General features: G+C 38.9%; 1 protein-coding gene across 14 annotated transcripts in view; it reads right to left on the bottom strand.

Annotated features, from left to right (window-relative positions):
- TTLL5 (tubulin tyrosine ligase like 5) overlaps positions 1–12,978 on the bottom strand; it is a 307,882-nt gene that overhangs the window by 280,690 nt on the left and 14,214 nt on the right. For all 14 annotated transcript variants that reach the window (XM_043920806.1, XM_043920805.1, XM_043920814.1 and 11 more), the window contains exons 4-6: positions 5,782–5,864; positions 4,364–4,470; positions 794–924 (exon numbers count right to left, since the gene is read on the bottom strand). In XM_043920806.1, coding sequence (XP_043776741.1) covers positions 794–924; positions 4,364–4,470; positions 5,782–5,864 — 321 coding nt within the window. The remainder of the gene's footprint in view (positions 1–793; positions 925–4,363; positions 4,471–5,781; positions 5,865–12,978) is intronic.

Here is a 12,978-nt window from a genome sequence, read left to right on the forward strand (position 1 = left end):
CACCTCTTCTGTGCACTAAGTCTACTGAGGCAGGCTCTGCCCACCAAGGAGCAAAACCCGAAATAGCCTGTCTCCTCTGTCTGGACATAAAGCGGTCTAAGTTCACCTTAAGGCAAAAGAAACAATGACACCTGGATGCAGGCCACATATTCCTGTCTAGCTTAATCAACAATACAGAGGACATCCACATTGCTATTTCACTCCCATGAATATATTTCAATTAGTCTAAACTCCAAGGAAACAGGGTGACTGACTGGTACCTCTAAACTCTAACACTAAAAGATGCATGAGATCCCCAAAGAACACAAGTCACACACGTCCAAAAGTTGAGGTGACAAACATTCCTTAAATGACAAGAGGAAGAGAGATACCAAAAAGGGTGCATCTGTAGTTCATAAGCAGAAGTATATCCATCCTTACATGGGCACTAACTCTTCACTGAGAAAGGACTTTTTGTATTAGACAGGGGCACATTTATGACACCCCAATGCGTCCTTACGCCTGACAGTGACAAGCTCACTAAGAATAAACACTCACAGACACACTCAGAATAAAGCAGTGTTAAAGGTATCTCTGCAGCTGTTTTACTCAAGAAACAACTTTTTAAGGATTTGAAAAGCCCTTGGGAGTAAATAACTCTGCCCCAAGTTCAGTTGCTGGGGATGGGGATGAGGGGTAGGGGGTGGGGATGGGGATGAGAGATGGGGGGTGGGGATGCGGATGAGAGATGGGGGGTGGGGATGCGGATGAGAGATGGGGGGTGGGGATGGGGCACCAGGAGTCAAGCACTTACTACAGAATTCCGCATACTCAGCTGGCAGCAGGAAGGTCTGGGGGAGGATGTGAAAAGCCTTGAATCCATGTGTATGCTGCATTCGAATGATGTTTTTGTACAGTCGGTCCTTCCGGGTTAGTTCATATGACCTAAGTTTCATAAAAGCATTTCCATTTCAGTAAACTATGACTCAGAGGTTTTCCTATGTTAAAGAGTTCCCAGTTCATGAGCAGTTACTGAGGACAGTCTTATACCCCAAACCTATCACTTTGTCAAGGAAATGATCGCCTTAAAACCAGGGCAATCACTGCTACCAATCAGGGACTGGAATCTGGCAAACTACAAAGAGGCGCTTCAGTGAGCCATGACCGCGTTCACGAGTCCCTGGTTTGTTGCAGTATTTAAGGACGATCCAAGAATCTTCGCTGTAACTATTAAAAACACATTCCATCAGTTGCTCAGTTCAAAATTTTCACTTTGATTTCTTAAGATCAAAGGTTTCTTTGCCAGATCTAGGTATCACCAACACTTCTTCCTCGCCCACTGTCCTCCTCGGATCTAGAGCAGAGGTCCTCAAATTTTAGTGTGCATAAGAATCACTCATAAAGTTCCTTTAAAATGAATGTTCCAAGATCACATCTCTCAAAATTGGGGGATGAAGTCTAGGATTCTGCATTTAAACATGTACCCCAGGTGATTTTGGTACAGATGGTCCAGAAAACACACTGTAACACTGATTGGGTCTACATCAGTGATTTGTGAACTTGACTGAGATATAGATCACTCATTGCTTTTAAAATATGTAACTTTCTAGGAATATATTTACCTAGAAAGATTAAGCACCTGGAAGCTGCTTTTTAAATATACACCTTCTCTGGAAATGGTGATTCCTTGAATCTGCAGTTAAGACCTGTGACTGTAATGGACCCCCAGTGATGCTTCTCATTAAGGAATTAGAAACACTGAACCAGAGGATAAGAAAAGCAACACATTCTCTACAGCTACCCAGTATTACTGGTCTCCAAACATTTTTGCTTGGTACTTCTGATACAAATTTTGGGAAACCATGTATCTTTTTAGTTGACATGTAAGATTTTTCATCATAAATTTAAATTGTTCCAAAGGATCTATAATGGCAAATATAGTTTTAAAATAAAACTATAAGAGTATCCTTTTAAGTATATTCAAAGGAACCTCAATAACAACCGGATTCATTAGCCACTGTGCATTTTCAAAGTATAAAAGAAAAGGCTCTTTTCATCAGTAAATATTTCACTTTTTTAAAATACTATACTTTTTTACAGAAATTAACATATAAATAGGAAAATAAACAAGTCACAAATGCAGAGCATGATAAACTTCAGTCTACCTGTGTGACTATCACTGAGCATAGAACATGCCCAGCACCCCAAAAGCCACCCTCAAACTCCCAACCCAGACATTATCCCCCTTTCATCCTTGAGTTTACTTCTTCCATTACATTTCCCACAAACAGCTTGGTCTAACATAACAGATTCAATACTTGTGTCTTTTACATTATATTATACCTTTTCTATAAGAAAAATGTGCATACAAATTATATTTAATACTTTTTAATTTCCTGTGATCATAAGGCTGTGTCTGTTATATATATATATATATATATTGACCTATCATTACAGGAACATAGTACACAATTCATCAAAACACCATAAAGACTGTAACTTTTGACTATAATGTATATCATACTAAAATCAATTTCTCCATTTTGATAATTACACTATGGTTATAACTGATGTTAACAGAAGGAAAACTGGGTAGAGAAACCAAAGGAACTCTGTATTATTTTCTGCAACTTTTCTAAAAGTCTAAAATTACTTAGAATAAAAAATTATATCAAAAGAGTGAACAATAATATTGAAAACATTTTAAGTGTTTGCTTTCCTCTTGTGCATGAATCAGCTGGCTCCTCCAATTCAAAGAGGAGTCAAGAAAACAGGTTAGAATTTATGAATACTGAGTTCAAATTGAGATGGAATTCCTATACACCTACAGCGTATTTCAAAAGCTACTGAAATAAATAATATATTACTAACAGGCATTAGGAATGCAGTCTCTACTGTGAGCTATTTTAAGACTGTTTAAATATTTCTTTAAAATAGCTGCATGCAATTTACTTCAACTACCCAGTCACCCATTTAGAAAACCAGTCACATCTTTCAGACATTAAGGAAGAAACTAAGGTTTAAACTATTTTCTGCCCATGAAGCTCAAACATAAAATAAAACTGGAACCTGTTGAAAATATTTAAAATACACATTTATCTAAGATGATGAAGATATTATTTGACATTGGAGACAGCATAAGCTGAGTATTTATACACATTAACAGAATATGAGACAGTAGAACTAAATGATCAAGAAGAAAACTTCATTTCATAAAAATGAGAAGTAAAATACATGAAGTGACTGAAAAGAAAACTTCTTAACTTGAGTGAGTAACTGGAGCATAAGTCCTGGAAATAAAATATAACATAACCACTGAGCAATTAACAAAATTTTTTATTAGATTTGCATCTCTTCATTAGACAGATGAGATTACCTGTCCTCTTCCCCAACAGGCCATGTATCTCTCTGTTGTTGAATATTACTTACTGCTAGAATAAAGCAGGGGTTTCAGCATCAATTCTATTCCTGTTTTCTTTTTCACAGATGTAAACACTGAAAAACATAACAGCTAACACTTATATACAGTGTTTACTATGTGACAGGCATGTGATGTTCTAAGCACTTCAGATCTTGATACATAAAATCCTCACTATAGTCCTACAAAGTGTATGTTATTAGTATCTTCTTTTTACAAATGAGGAAGCTGAAGCTCAGTCAGCAGAGCTGAGATCTGGGCCTAGGTGAACTGGCTATAGAGCTCCTGCTGGTAGCCACTAAGCGGTATTGCCTCTCGAGGCTGACTTTAACCAATGAGACTGGAAGACGTTTAACATAGCAATGACGCTCAATTCTTTGAACTATTTTCTAATTATAAGTCAAAAGCCATAAGATGACCTATCATTAAAATTTATATTTAATGATTTATCAGCTGACAACTTGATCATGTCCTTTAACTCTTGTCAAAAAAGCAAAGAAATAGAAATCATTAACAGGCTAAAAGCTTCATTATACTATTACCTAGATTAAACATCAATTTTTTTCATTCCATGTTTGGAACCCTGAAAATTTTTACATCTCCGCATAATATTCATATTAAGAATCTAGGTGGGCTATTCTCTCATAAAGGGGAAAAACAGTAACTGAAAGAGAAGGGGAGAGGGGAGAATCTAGTCACCCTGAGGGGCTCACGAGCAGCTTGATTTGAGGAAAGAGAATCTATGGGATTTGCAATCCACAGTATATTTTAAAACCATCCATCCTACACAGTCCTCACAAAGTCTTCAACTACGTCCAGAAAGGTGAACACCTCAGTCTGATTTATAGACGGCTGTCCTGTATCACAGATTTCCTTTTTTTTTTTAAGATGTTAATTATCTCTGCTGGCTACATGCCTCAATGTCAGGTACCTTTACATGAAGCAAAGTAGCTGAAAGAGCATTACCTGGGAAAGTGATTAACCTTTTGTGCTTCAGAGAGGGTACGAAGTAAGAAGGGCTTCAGGTGGGATCCTGTCCACATTAGGTTATAGTCAGTGCTGCTCGGATGAACCTAAGGGCAGATAAAAAGACAAGATAAGAAACCCCAGAGACAACCCCTGGAAGAAAAATGGAAGAAAAAGCCATAGAGATTATTCACCCACAGAGCACGCATGGGGGTGGGGGGGGGGCCATTAGGATCTGAGCCTGGTAAGACAAAAAAGCTGAGTGTAGGAACACGGGGATAAGCAAGTTTAAAGAACTGTGAGAGGTGGGCAAGCACTACCTGCAAAGAGTAGAATTAACTCTCTTATAGAAGTCTGTGATACTTCTTGATATTCTGGCACATCACAGTGAGAGACGAGGACTCCCTTATCAGACTGTCCTTGCAGATGCTGAGTATAAAGTGATACCAGATCTAAAACCTTATACCAACTCAGAATTCATTCATTCACTAGAATTCATTTGTTCATTCATTCAACAATTATGTACCCTCTGCCTCTGATGTAGCAGGTACCACTTTAAGCCCTGGAGATAAAAGATCAACAAAGACAGGATATAAACTGGTATCAGAACTTCCTCAAAATGTCTACTTCACATCTCAACCTGAGATAAGTGAGCAACTAGACTTTTATCAATTGTCTCAAAATATCTACAATGGAAGTCTGTCCAGCATTTTTACCTGTCCCTGTTGATACCAACATCCCCATTTTCCCAATTTTCTTTGGGAATAACAAACTCCCAAGGTTTTAAAGGACCTGCCAATCATCCGCCCCTCCCTTCCCCCAAGGAGTGGACACTTGACTCAAGCTAGTCCAATCATTCCATCTCCAGATACAATTCTTGAGTGGAAAAAGGCACAAGGACAATTAATAGAGTCAATTCATTCCACAGCAGCAAAGGTGGTCCTGAAGATTTCTGTCGCCAGATCCCTGGGGCTATTGCAGTCTCTCTTCTTCCAAAGGCCTGCTTTTTCAGCTGTTCCTCTGCTTTTGCTAGCCATTCTATGCACATCTTTATCACACATTCCTTTTTCTTTTTGGTTTAAGTTAAGCAGAGTCTGTTTCTGCTGCTTGTAATCAAAGAGCTTTAAGTGAGTATTAGACAATTCCTTATGGGCATCTCTGCCTCTAGCCCATACCTAAAAATATAGCAAGGAAAAAAAAATCTAAAAAAAAAAAAAAAAATCCCACAAAATCTTGTGGAAATGTTTTCTGTGTATTTCATGGTAAAGCCACTCAGAAAGTCAATGCAAATTCTGCATCATCTCAAAGTAGGGGTCCCATGTACTTTCTAGAGCTAGCCTTGTTAGATAATAGTCAATTAGGTAGCTAGGATTTTCAGCTTTTGAGCAAATCAGGTAAGATAGTGAAAATCAGCTTACTTCATGAAATCCATGTGCTGTCAGAATGCTGCGTACCAGGCGACTGTCTGTTCGTACAATCTTGTAAGACAAGTGATAACGTTCTAAAGAAAAACAGAATCAAGTTCAATAACAGGGAAGTTAACTGTGGAGAAAGGAATAAAAGAGATAAACACTAATACAGTGGCTGTCATAATTACACAAAATAATATACTGCTATCCTTATGCTACTCATAAGTGGATTATTTTGGAACAGAAGATCTTAACCAGAGAACCTGAGATTCATGGGGCTTCACAAAACACGGGGTGGGGGTGGGGGGAGAAATGACATCCTTGTTTTTAGTAATTTCTAGTTGCAATTAAACAGTACCTTCAATCAGGAATGCAGGCAACAAAGCAGAATAGTACTAGCAGTGCCTGTGACCCCGCCACCCACAGATAGCAAGTATTCTAATATTCTTTTACAGTTGTTCAGTTATCACTGTACAACACTGTATCATTCAGAAAATCCCTTATTCTCAGGAGTTCCTTGGGTGGCCTAGTAATTAGGACTCCAGGTTTACTGCTGTGGTCTGGGATCAGTCCCTGGTCGGAGGACTGAGATACTTACAAGCAGCAAGGCATGGCCCCCCCAAAAATCACTTACTCTCACAGTATTTAAAAATTAACAGACCTACCACTAAGTCATGTTATTTAGTGCCCTAATAAAAAGCATACATATCACAAACTTGGCTTTGAAAAATATTCTGAGACTATATTTCAATACAATTTATTTTTACTGCAGTCTTGTGTATCTTTAAAATATACCTAAAAAACATTAGTCTGAGAAGAGACCCGCCCCCCAGGCTTCCCCATACTGCTGACACCACTCACTATACCAAAAAACGCTAGGAAGCCCTGTTCTAGATAGCCCCATGTGCAACAATTCTGATCACCAGCCTATCTTAGACCAGAGGTATGATAAACTGGTGATGTGCGGACCGAAACCAATCTGCAGACCTGGCTTGTTCATTCCTCATTGTGATTAAAAAAAAAAAAAAAAACAAATTGAGGGGGGCTTCCCTGGTGGCTCAGGGATAAAGGATCTGCCTGCCAATGCAGAAGACACAGGTTTAACCCCTGATCCGGGAAGGTCCCACATGCCGCCGCAGAGCCACTAAGCCAGTGGGCCACAACTATGAAGCCTGTACTCAAGAGCCCGGGAGCCTCAACCACTGAGCCTCTTGTGCCGCAGCTAGAAACCCTCAGCCCCAGAACTCATGCTTGGCAACAAGAGAATTCACCCCAAGGAGAGGCCTGCACACCGCCATGAGAGAGTAGCCTCCACTCAACCCAGCTAGAAAAAAGCCTGTGCAGAAAGGAAGACGCAGCACAGCCAAAAACAAAAAAAATTTTTTTTCTAATGTGTTAAAATAAATCAATAAAATTGAGGGACTTCCCCGGTGATCCAGTGGCTAAGACTCCACACCACCAATGCAGGAGACCCGGGTTTGATCCCTAGTCAGGGAGCTATAATAGATCCCGCAGGCCGCAACAAAGACGGAAGATTCCGTGTGCCACAACTCAGACCCTGCGCAGACAAATAAATGAATTAAAAATATTTTTTAAAAATTAAAAAAAATTAAACTGCTAACCTTTTGCAATCGGAGGAATTCATATAAAAATACAGATTTCTGGACTTCTCTTGAAAACCCTGGCAACCCTGGGCTCTCCCTTTGGCAAGGCAACAGTCAGGCAGAGACGTGCACGTGCTTCCGTCAGTACAGACCCTCACTGTCTGGTTCAGCACCTTCACACTTGGCCTGCCTCACTCATTTCCTGCCAGGCCCCAGACAGCACTCTGCTGCTTGTGACCCCTGGCTAAGAGGAATGCCTGTCATCGTGTGAGGCTTCTATATACCTCGAAAGACTAACCTTTTCCCTGGCCCATTATATTCAATCTCTCTACACATCACTATAAATTGTTAGCTAAGAACTTGGCAGAACGATTTTTTTTAAAAGGACTGCACACTGAACAATTTCTGAGTAAGTATAATACAGAAACGTATGAACAGGCTCTGGAACAAAATTCAGCCTCAAGAGTCAAAGATAAGCATTTATTTTTACAATTTTATGTGAAGACATTCATAAATCCCTGCTGCCACTTGCCCAGCCCTGGCAGGAACACTGTGTCAAGCAGACGCTCCATACTTCTCACTCCCGCATCAAACTTGTAAAGCCCAGGTATGGAGTCTCCCTAATGGCCAATCACTATTATGTTGTCTTTACAATATTGTCATAAGAAAAGCAGTGGGAAGTATAATATCAGAAACAGCACAGGGCAATGCTCAAGAGTGTGTGTTCTAAAGTTTCCTAGAGCTTACCTCTATAAAAACAATCAATACAAAGAGGAATTCGCTGAACTGTTTCATTCCAGCAATAAGTAATACTCAACTATGGATAAACGATCCAACTAATTTTGTAAATGCACAATTCATATATTAAGAAATGGATTTCTATTTTTCTACTTTTATGTTTATTACTTACTGAAATTTTAATTTACTCATACTGTTTTGCTCAATTTTGTATAGTCATTAAGATTGTGACATAGCTTAATCCAGGGCACATACTCAGTTTTTGAAGATATAATCATCACAATAAATTTTAAAAGTTTTTCTGGAGTTTGTGTCCTGATTTCAAGTTGGGGAAGGAAAGCACAAAGTAAGATATGGAATATACTGCTATGCCAAGAAAGAAGACAGTCACAAGGACTGAGAACATGACACAGGGTCTAAAGGGGCTCCCCAAAGCCAAATTTGAGGCAATTTGAATATAAAAATGAATGCTGATAGAAACAGATTTTAAACTCACTTATAAAAAAGAAAACCACCCATGAATCCACACTGATAAGAAGATGAGAAAGCTATACTAGTTTTCTAGGGCGGAAATCCAATACAAGCCTCATCAAGGCATTGGCAGGACTGCATTCCTTTCTATTGGCTCTGGGTAGGATCCATTTCCTTTCCTCTTCCAGCTTCTGGAGACTGCCCCCATTCTCTAGCTGGCTGTCCCTTTCTCCTGTCTTCAGAGCCAGCAATGGCAGGCCTAGTCCTTCTCACACTGCATCAGTGTGACGCTTCTTCTGTCTCCTTGTGACTGTCCTCTTTCTGACAAAGCAATATATTCCACACCTACCTTGTAATTACATTGGGCCCACTTGAAGAATCTCCTTATCTTAAGGGTTAGCTGATTAGCTACTTTAATTCCGTCTATGACCTCAATTCCCCTTTGCTAAGTCAGGTAACATTTTCACAGGTTCTGGGGATTAGGAAATAGACATCTTTGGAAGATTATCATTCTATCTACACAGAAGGGAAAGCTCTTCTTTACAGAAAAGCCAGCTAATAAATGTAGAAGGACTAACTGAAATATAAAAATCACTGTTTTACAAAAACTATAATAGTAAGTGACTCAGACAAAAATCAGTGAATACCAATGACTGAGAGGCTAGTGGAGAATAGGTTATTCAGATATCTCAAAACATCACTACAGAGAATGCTTATAACAAGAGACAAGAGTACCTTTAGAATGAAGCCATCTGGTAAATACTATCTGACCAAATGATTTAACTTGTCATCACTAATAATGCAATAAAATGATGCTATATGCTTCCTAATGTGATACACTGAGTGACACATGACTTCATTAAGTGATAGTCCTGAAAATTTCTTTCAACTTTTTTAACCTGAATCTAAATATGTGAAATCAATCTGACAAGCCCAAACTTAAGGACATTCACAAAGCAACTAGTCTGGAATCTTTAAAAATGTCCATGCCATGAAAGACAAAAAAAAAAAAAATCCACTAAATGAATGTAGATAATAAAGGAGACTAAAGAAATATAACAACTAAATGCAACCTCTGATTGGATACTCAATTGGGGGTGGGACCAAGATAAAGGACAAAATTGGAACAATAAGGAAATCTGGGCAGCGACTATATATTAGATAAGAGGGTTTCAGCAATGGCAGATTTCCTGAGGGTTATCAATGTACTGTGGTTATAGAGAGGATCCCCTGTTCTGAGGATAAACATGCTGAATAAGGTAAATACCTTATTCAGTACTTGAACATGTACTTGAATTCATGTACTTGAACTAATTCTCAAATGGTTCAGAGACAGAAAGAGAGGGAGAAGCAAACATGAGAAAATGTTAATAATAATTTTAATAATTGTGAAACTAGGGAAATAGTATACATGAATTCATTGTACTATGCTCATAACGTGGGAGATTTTATTTTTTTTAATAAAATGTTCAGAAAAATTAAAGAAAACCAGGTCTTTTTCATTATAGTAACTGATCTTGGACATCCCCAGTTTTGCATGTAAAAAGCCCAAGCCTCAGAATCTGCCTGCAATGCAGGAGACCCTGGTTTGATTCCTGCGTCGGGAAGATCCCTTGGAGAAGGGATAGGCTTAGCCACTCCAGTATTCTTGGGCTTCCCCGGTGGTTCAGATGGTAAAGAATCACCTGCAATGTGGGAGACCTGGGTTCCATCCCTCGGTTGAGAAAACAGGAAGATTCCCTGGAAAAGGGAAAGGCTACCCCCTCCAATATTCTGGCCTGGAAAATCCCCATGGACAAAGGAGCCTGGCGGGCTACAGTCCTTTGGGTCGCAAGAGTTGGACATGACAGAGTGACTAGGCACACATCAACTGCTGGGGACCAGGACTGCACCCGACTCTGCCTGCTCTGCGGCGCCTGCCCCAGGCCACAGGGAAGACGATCAGCAAGGTGTACGGAGAAACAGTATCTCTCAAGTCAAACTGCCAAGGTTCAAACTCTGGCTCTGCTACTCCTGTCTGTCATCTTAAATAAGTTATTTAATTTCACTATGCTCAATTTCCTCACCTATAAAATGAGGTTGATAACAAAGGGACTTATCTCACAGGGTAGCTAAAAGCATTGAATCAGTTAATACCTGTAGAGCTTTTAGAATAAGAAAGCTTGCTGATAAGGCAACTTCCTGACAGTCCAGAGGCTAGAACCTCACACTCTTGCTGCTGTGTTCAATCCCAGGTTGGGAAACTAAGATCCCACAAACCACAAGGTGCAGCCAAAAAAGGAAAAAGAAAAAAGTTTGCTGATACATAGGAAAAAATTTTGTGTAGTAAAACAAAAAACCAAAACACACTGCAAAATAGCTACAAATATATATACTGATACATAGGATACATAGTCAATTATACACTCGGGCTTCTTCTGAAATATCTGGGGCTTCCTTGGTGGCCCAGTGGTTAAGAGTCTGCCTTGCAATGCAGGGGACATCAGTTCAATCCCCAGTCCAGGAAGATCCCACAGGCCACAGAACAACTAAACCCAGGAGCCACAGCTACTGAAGCCCACCCCCTAGAGCCCGTGCTCTGCAACAAGAGAAGCCACCACAATGAGGACAACTAGAGAGTGGCCTCCACTCACCACAATGAGGGAAAGCTCGAGCAGCCAAAAATAAATTAATAAAAAAGCAATACCTGGTAATCCTGGACTGCCTCTGCCCAGAAAGAGTCCAATGGAGAACTGCAACTCTAAACTGAATCTGACCAACTGCTCAAAACAGAACGACCTCAGCCATGTTTTCTTGCATCTAAAAACAAGAAGCAGGGCTAGCAAACTGCCAAACATCCAACATCTAAGACTCTAACACACATCGCATCAGTTCTACTATGAGACTGTAGAACTGTCTCGTCAACCACTCACATGAATCCCAAAAGACAATCTGAAGTACTAGGATCCCTGAGAAGTTCCAGAACTAACTAGCAAAGACAAACCTATAATCTAACTGCCAGCACAGAAGCACCTAGAGAGTAGTGACATGCTCTAAGGACTTTGTGGAACTAGAAGGAAGATAAAACTAACATTTTTTAAAATTACTTTAGAATTCAAGAATAGCCCTTTCAATGGCAATACAGTGTATTTTTGCCTCACTGTCAGAAAACTAGGTCCCTACCTGTACTATTGACTATGGCAGTCACTAGCCACATGTAACTTGAGCACCTGAAGGGTGACTAGTATGACAAAGGAATTGAATTTTTCATCTTATTTAACTTTAATTAATTTTTAATTTTAAAACTCATACTCAATTTGGTCTCAGTACAAGTTGGAAAACTTGTTTGTAACAACCTGAGCATAGGAATTTGCTATAATTTCAACGATAACATTTATGAAATCTAAACACAGACCAAATGCTTCCAATGAAAACTTTGCACCACATGGAGATGTACTAAAAGTGCAAAATACACACTGCATGTAAAATATTGTCACAATTTTTTTACACTGAGCAAATGTGAAAATGATATTTTGGATTAAATAAAATACATTATTAAAGTTAATTCCGCCTATTTCTGCTTTTTTTATTTTAAATAAAGCTACTGAAGAATTACACCATATTTCTGTTGGACAGTGCTAGTCTATACAAATGTAAACTGATGAAACTGACGCATTCAGGGACAAAACATAAGATACTTCAAAATGCTTCATTCCAGGAAAAGACTACTGTGAAAATATCTGTTGCCTCTAAAAATGCAATTCCACTTAAATATTCAAAGCATGTAATTTGAAAAAAACATGGATTTCACAAATAAAGCATATGAAATCTTATTGTATGAAAAATATTAACAGTGAATTCAATAAAACATTTAATAACAGAAAAAACAAGGTTGGACTCTCACACTCTAAGATCAACAGAAGATAACTAATGCCCCAGATACACTTCTCAAGGGGATTTAACCCAGGATTATGATCTGAGCAGATCTATGTCAGCTATATTTTAAGACAGAGGGGGAAAAAAAACAACAGACCAAGAGTGTTTAACAACCCAGAAATCTCAGGAAGCAACTAATAAAACTCACTCAAATTGGTCTTTTCATAAAGAAAGGTGAAGAAAATTATTAAACCTCAAGGAATTGGGAATATATAGAAAATTCAAAAACAATGTTTGACAAAACAAGTTTAGTGGCTTTTTTTAAAACACTGGAAAAAAATCTAAAAACTTATAGGTTCCAGAAAATTGTGACTGCTTGAATAATGGCATGACTACATTGATGGATGCGAATGTCCAATAAATGTTAGGTATTCTAGAAAAGGAGGGTCTGCCTATTGCCACAGAATATGTGGATTCATTTGTGTGACAAGCAAACCAAAAAGAAACATGTTTGAGGGAAGGATTATTTTCTTCTGCT

Source organism: Cervus elaphus, chromosome 12 (assembly GCF_910594005.1).
Source record: "Cervus elaphus chromosome 12, mCerEla1.1, whole genome shotgun sequence".
Taxonomy (NCBI): domain Eukaryota; kingdom Metazoa; phylum Chordata; class Mammalia; order Artiodactyla; family Cervidae; genus Cervus; species Cervus elaphus.